Below are 7,710 nucleotides of genomic sequence, written 5' to 3'. Positions count from 1 at the left end.
AGAAAAGAAGCAAATGTCTTTATTATACTTAGAAATTTGCATTTTTAGCGTTTTTTTTTTTTAAATAAAAAGTTATTTGTTCAAAATAAATTGTTAGTTATTACTCTGTGTCAACCTGTTTTTCACATCCAGGTCCAATAGTGGGCTTGCTAAATCCGCAATGGATTTGTTTTTCACTCTTTCTACTAGGGGACATTAAAAGAGCCTTTCTTTTTTTAGGTCCATGGTGGATTGGGTGAGATTCAAGACTCATCGTATCCAAGACGCAAAATTAACACCATTTATCAGAGTTATGCCATTTATTGCACGCGTTTTCTTGTATTACGCTATATTTAACGTTAATTTTCTAAAGCTTTTTCAAAATCAATTTTGTGTTACAATTGTACCAGACACGCTCAATAGGAAACCGGAAAGATGACAGAAGGTGAGCAATAGAGTAGTAATTTTGACATACAAAACTCGGAGTCAGAGGCAACAGTAACTGACTTGCAACACTGTCGATGAGCGAGAACATAAGGGGCCTTATTAGACTAGGCCGCCAGGCGGCGCAGCCGGCTGCGCCACCGGTGACTCAGTCGGCGACACGTGCACGGCAGCCGGTGGCGCAGCCAGTCACTCGTTGTTAAAGACAATAATTCAAAGAAGGACGACTTTGACATTCTTAAGTAATTAAAAAACTTGTTGTCGTCTGCACACACAGTTCATCAAAAAAAGTATAGTACAACCCTTTATATTCCCTTAATGATAGCATAGGGTGTACTGTACATGCATCTTTCTCTCCCTTCGTCTTCTCTTTTTCATTAAAAGTACAAGGAGGAGCATATATGTATAATTGTCGTCCGACATGTTTTCTCGCCAATAGAGCAGAGTAGACTGACAATGTGATGGCAAAACTGAGAGTAGGCGGGAGTGGCTGCGCCGCCTGGTGGCCCAGTGCAGTGGCGTAGCTACGGTTCTCCGGGCCCGGTGCGGAACCAGATTTGTGGGCCCCCGAAAAAATTTTTCGGTTTTAGTTCTTGTGATTTTGGGGCCCCCATGGGCCTATCGCTTTCCAGAAGCCCGGCGCGGACCGCACCTACCGCACCCCCCTAGCTACGCCACTGGCCCAGTGTAATAGTCTCGGTATGACACAATGCCCCAATATGACTCTGCCGCCTGTGGCTGCCAACATGGTCGCGGGGCACGGCAGCCAGTTTGTGGCGACGCCACCGGCTGCCCTAATCAAATAGGCTCCTTAACAATCAATGCCCAGTGACGAGCAGCGTCACCGATGGCGCAGCCGGCTGCGCCGCCTGGCGGCCTAGTCTAATAAGGGAGTAAGACGAAGGGCCGATAAAATGGCGGCGCCTCTCTGGTTGTGCACGAAGCAATAGCGGTGTAGCGCTGTCCGATTTTTAGCAAAATCAAGTCGACATCCATTGGCATTGTCATGTCGTGTCTCAGCACGACCTGAAAAGGGCTCCAAGCACTCGGACAGCGCCCGAGGGCTTGGCTGCCCGATATATAAGCTAAGAAACGGGCAGCCGCTCTCTTTTGGCCGTTCTGTACATACGAATATAAATGTCAAATAAACGTGTAATGTGTTAAGCCTTGTATCCATTTACTTCCTCAGATACTATTATTGGAATATTCTTGAACTATTCAGTAAGATTCGCGGGAATCCACTGATACGCACTACTACAAGACTGTAGTAGTGCGTATCAGTGCCTGTCTGATCAACCGGTTCAAATAAAATGTTTTGTTCCCAAGTAAAGAAAGTGATGTTATTAAAACCATTACAATTGTGAGACATCACCCATAATAATTGTGAGCATGTCATATTTACAACGGCTCTAATGTATATTTTTACGATTTATATAATGTTCAATTCATTTTTATAACTTGTATAAATTTATGGTTTGTGAATTATATAAATTATATGAACACCAACTGAAGAGGGACGTATTGAGTCCGAAATGTATTTTAAGTGTTCTGTATAACATATTGTCAAAAAGCGTAGTATCTTATTGTAAATAATCATTAAAGATTTTGTAATATAATTCTCGTTCACTGGTGTGACAAGCCCTCGTTTATATGGGCCTAATAGATATAGACTGAGATTAAAACAACATTTTCAAAGGCTGAAAGCAAGAGATTGTTCAATTGTGACTTAATGTTCAATCGTTGTCCACCGCCATTTGTTACCTCAGGGCCATCGCATTTCACACATTTCCTTAATCGATCGAGTATATACTCCTTTGGTAATTTTGAATTATATATATATAGGCCTACATATCAATTGATCATATTTAATGTAGTTTGTGAAGCTTACCTTTATCTTGAAATAATACAAAATGCACATCCCTCCTCAATTCGTTTTCGTTGTTTGAAATATTCTCGTAAACAATTGGTGAATCGTTCAAAGCATAGCCCACAAAGAATAAACAAGCTTTTCCACCTTTCTCCCACCTATGGGAAGTTTTGTCGTCGCTAGGGCGGCGTTACTTACACTCAGTGTTACCAACTTTTCGTAAATAAATGTCGCTACATTTTAAAATAAAAGTCGCTGATTTCGCCACAGATATTTTGAAAAGTCGCTACTTTGTCGCTACTCAATAAAAAACAAATTTTCAAATCGTCGAAGAGCTTCATTACAAAACAAAATTTATTGATACAATACAAGAAAAGTTGTACACATTTTTTTTTTTAAACTCTTTCCGCCCTGTGGGCACTAAGAGGGCCTTTTTTAGTAGGCCCATTATGGGTTCGGCCAGGCCCACAATGGGGCGACCGGGTGGTGAGGGACGAAGTTGTACACATAATTGTTTTTTAAAACAACTACTAACAAAAATAATTGAATTGTTAACAACACGAACTATATATAATTACAATACGTATATAACAAAAATGGAAAAACGAAAAAAAATAATAGGTTTTAAAACAGACTTCAATCAGTGTCACTTTCTTCTTCCGACGACTGTATGTCAGCGTCAGCTTCTCTTATTTTAAATGAATACATAGTTTTGTTGATTTTTTCAAATGTTCTTCAGTAATTTCGTAATTAGTACAACACGAATTTGTGTTATGTAACTCAATTTTAATTCTTAACAATGCCGAAGTTAAATTAATTCCAAGACAATTTTTTTTTTGGTTTTAATGTCAGTCAACATTGAAAATACACGTTTCACATCAGCATTTCCGTGCGGAATAATTAAGGCACTTTGTGCCACTTGTACAGTACAATGTTTTTAAAGAAATACTCGTCGTTGAAATTTTTAATTTTTGCTATTTGGGTCCATAAATTATAAGTATTATCAGGGGCTTCTTCAAATTTTAAATAAAGTTTAATTTTTTTTGTATTCATTTTCAAGTGTGTCGACATTAATGTTAATTTTCATAATTTCAGTAATTGGTTTTAAATTGCATATTTTATTGGCATTAAAAATATTGTTTTTATTCAAAAAATTTAAATTTTTATTTAAAAAAACGGTTTCCAATTGGAAGTCTTTTAAACGCGTCACTAACTGCTTTTTGGTAAAACTTTAGACATTTCAAAATAAATAATTCATTGTCAGTTTTACTTAACCTATAAACACAATGAACTTCACTTGATTCCCTAAGTGATTGTAATGTTTAAAAACAATGTATTTCTTGCAAATTGCGAAACAAACAAACAATCAGCTCCACTGTAGAAACACCGTACGCCCTAACATGGCGACTGCCGCGATGCATCACGGTATTGTGTCTCGACCTTTTCTTTATAGACATTGCCGAATAGGTGTAAGCAGTGTTCCCAAACGTGGCGACTTGTCGCCACAATAGCGACTTTTGAATTTTTTTTTGTTTTTTTTTAGAAATATAAATTTATTTTGAGTTTTCAAATTTACAGATTTTTCTCTACTTTATAGCGCTCTCTGGCAACGACTATTATTATTACGATAGACAAAACTGTAATTCTAGATTTTTCTACAGTGTGCAGAGCTAAAAATCTGTAAAAATAACATTTTGTAACAATAATAAATCTGCCCGGGAAATGTTTCAAATTGTTAAAAATTAATGTTGGGGTAACCACAAGAGCACTGATTAATGATTTAAAATTTTAATACTTACATAGTGAAGACGATTCTAAAATGACAGAAATCTCGTATCACAATTGAAAGCTTATGTTTAAAACATGAAAAATTGTAGACCTATAAATTCCCACTGTCATCCATCCATCTTTCCTTAATCTTGAGAACAGTGTTAGATATAGATGAAGATGTAGAAACCTTAGTGGCAGGGGCCCCGATTAACTATATACAAACTTCCGATACAAACTGGAGGCCACGTTGTTCTAATTCAAAACTTTCCCCCTGAAAGGTGTTGGATATATGACTGGCACACACTATTGTTAAAGGAAACATATGATGTATGGGGCAAGCCACTAATTTGAGGTGGAGAGCATATATTTTAAATTAAATAAATTAATTCGCAGCCTGGCATTGTAGTGATGTCACAATAAATAATTGCTCATTCATGTATAAAAATAAGAATTATATACAATATTTCCAAATATGATTTAAAAACAAATTAAGAAACACAATAAATTATCTTTCATTTTTCAATACATTTCTGAGTTACTTTATATAAGTTTGATTTATATTACTATGCAATAGTTTTCTGTAATATTTTGTACAATTTATTAACAATTTTATGAAGTCCAACTTATGTATTAGTTTCAACCGATTCTGTATCTAACATAGAGCACAGATAGGAAATGAACATTTATGGTATCTACTACACTAAAGATTTGAGATGAAAATCTTAAATATATACTTGAATAAAATTTAGATTTTAAATGTCTAACAAAAAATTAAATGTAAATGTATGATTATGTGTTTATCAAATCAGACAATCATGGAAATATACCAAAAATGTGGTCACATTTTATTAAAAAGAAGCAAATATCAAGACACCACAGACTTCATTCTCATGTATGATATAAGGCAGTATTTAATATTTTCAAAGCTTGCAAAATATACAAGATGTTATACTCTGCACAGGAGTACAAAATAATTCCTAAATAATAATAATAATAAAGTCCCTTTTTGGGACGACATAGATTGAGCATGATAAAGGAAGATCTCGATCATACAAATAACCGATTTAAATTAAACATAATCTCAGATATGCCTCGATACATACTGATAAAAATCAATAAAATACCATCATTCCACATGCAACAGAATCATTTACAATATATATAATATATATATATATATATAATTTTTTTTGTATTTTTTTAATAGAAAGTTTGTATATAACCATTCAAGGAAATATGTTATAATACAAGCCAAGATGCATATTTACTATTTGTTTTAGTATATGTTCATCCAACGAGAAATTTTTCCGACGATAAATATTTAATATAGTTCATTTTGAATATTTTAGTCAGTTAATGCAGTTAATAATTTTTTTTTATAAATTTTTTTTTTGCTGTATATATTTTTTGTTTTCATATTAATCAAATATCATATCACAGACATTCACATGATGTGATTACATTTTGCAAAACAGAACATGTACAAAAGAAAACACACAAAAAATTAAAAATAATAATAGAAGATATATCAAACAAAAATCATGCAAAATGTAAGAACTGAAATTTATATTTTACAATTTATGAGAAAGAAATTGTTTGCTTGTTTGACATAAAAAATGCATGATACTGAAAAACTGTGGTATTTATAAAGGATGAGAACAGTGATATCCATCACCAGATGCATTGTAAATTGCAAGAGCTATAGTGATTTGGCACCTTGCTAGTGTTTTCAATCACAGTTCCTATAGTGTTGTATAATAAATGTTTACATAAAAGTGTGTGCAAAAATTAACAAAAGTTTTTATTTTCTTACAAACTTCGACGGTGTGATTTCATACAAGAATTACTTACTGAAGTACTGTATATCTGATTATTGTGCTCTTTGATTATTTAAGTACTATATCTTGTACTGCTTGTGACAAAATTAATATGAGCACCATTTATAATAATTACTGTTTATTTGAGTAATACTTTTGAAATTAGAAAAAGTTCACAATGCTTTGATCCATTTGCCAATATGTTGTTAGAAAAGTGGAATGCATCACTTTACACAAGACAATTTTTCATATAAATACACATTACATTATTCAAATTCTCTACAAATAATTTTTTAATATAAAAAAGTTATCCCAAGAAAGAATATACATATGTATGCATATGTAGAATATACATACACACATACATATAAGTAAACATATGAGACAGTTACAAAACTTTTGTTAAATTTTAAAACTGTCAATTAAATTAAACTTGCGAAATATAACATATATTAAGTACACATTAGACTAGTAGTAGTGGAATGTCACCACATAAGAAAAGTATTTTAACACTTTTACTACTTCTGTGGTTAGATATTAAATGGGAAACACTACATCAATTTGACCACATTTTTCTTCATAGTTTTGATACATAAATTCATTAATATATTAATGTATCAATTATAAATATAAAATGGTCCCAAACAAAATTGCATTTGTTAATATTTTTGTTGTTATTATTACTGTGAGAAACTGTATTGTTTTCAAAATTAAAATAAGTACTAATTATCAGGCTAATGCGATTTAAAAAAAGGATTTAAACAAATGCTCATGATAGAAAACATCTGCACGGAACATGTAAATAAAATGTGCTATATTTTGAATTTAATACATTAATTTTGGCCAAATGGCCATAATACTGTATTCTGAACATTGTTTTTAAATAGAGTAAAAATAACAATATTAAAAAATCTATCAGAGATAAATCTAAACTATTAATGTAATTATAAAATTGAGGTAATTTAAATGAAGAAATGGATATTCATCTTAAAAAAAAAACTATGTATGTATATTGCATGTCAAAACATAAATCTTATTTAAAAATTTCACAACTTTTCAACTTTTTAAAAATGAAATAGTTACATTTCTATGAATTACATTTTTTGGATACTATTATCATTGGAAATAGTTTTTCCCATTGAAAATTTATTACAAATGGGATTGCATTGCATGGAAAATATAAATTTATATTTTACATGTAGGAGAGGAACTACAATTCTAATGTAGAAGAAAAAAATTAAAAGATATATTGGAAGGAAGGAATTTGGAATAAAGAGAGAATGATTAATATAAAATTTCATGAACTATCAAGCATCTATTTTTGTCACTGCAATAATCATTTACTTTGTTATGCAAAACACATATTTCCCTAATTTCAAAAAATTTTCTAAAATACATTTCTTGCACTCCACAGTTGCTGAATTAGACTGTAATATGGCATATATTTTCATGAAAATTCGAATTTTTTTGGTTGTTTTAGAATAAACTGTATGAAAGACATAGTGATACTTTCTTTGTATTTATGTCAAAGTATTCACTGTTTCCAAAATTAATATGGATTAAGAGAAAACTGACAATCAAATTAATATTTAAACACATTAACTATACATTGCTCGAAATGCATATTTATAATTTGACTTCAGCTTCAATTTTTGCAATTATGAGATGCTCCAAGTTTGTTCAGCTGCTTTCCAGAAGAGGCCAGACAAATTTAGCATCACATCTTTTATAAGCAAATCCACATTCTGCTCCACTTATAGATAATTCTTCTTTCACAGTTTGAGGACACTCATTGTCACCTAACTGTGTTTCTACAGAAATGAAAAATGTGTT

General features: G+C 32.1%; 1 protein-coding gene across 5 annotated transcripts in view; it reads right to left on the bottom strand.

Moving 5' to 3' along the window:
- Positions 1-4,878: 4,878 nt before the first annotated feature.
- Positions 4,879-7,710, bottom strand: part of LOC136969294 (protein sprint-like) — a 102,492-nt gene continuing 99,660 nt past the window's right edge. For all 5 annotated transcript variants that reach the window (XM_067263407.1, XM_067263409.1, XM_067263408.1 and 2 more), the window contains one exon: positions 4,879-7,688. In XM_067263407.1, the coding sequence (XP_067119508.1) occupies positions 7,558-7,688 (131 nt within the window). In that variant the 3' untranslated portion in view covers positions 4,879-7,557. The remainder of the gene's footprint in view (positions 7,689-7,710) is intronic.

This window comes from Centruroides vittatus, unplaced genomic scaffold (genome assembly GCF_030686945.1).
Source record: "Centruroides vittatus isolate TY-2023 unplaced genomic scaffold, ASM3068694v2 contig_1776, whole genome shotgun sequence".
In the NCBI taxonomy this organism is placed as follows: Eukaryota; Metazoa; Arthropoda; class Arachnida; order Scorpiones; family Buthidae; genus Centruroides; species Centruroides vittatus.
This window is presented reverse-complemented; position numbering and strand designations above follow the sequence as displayed.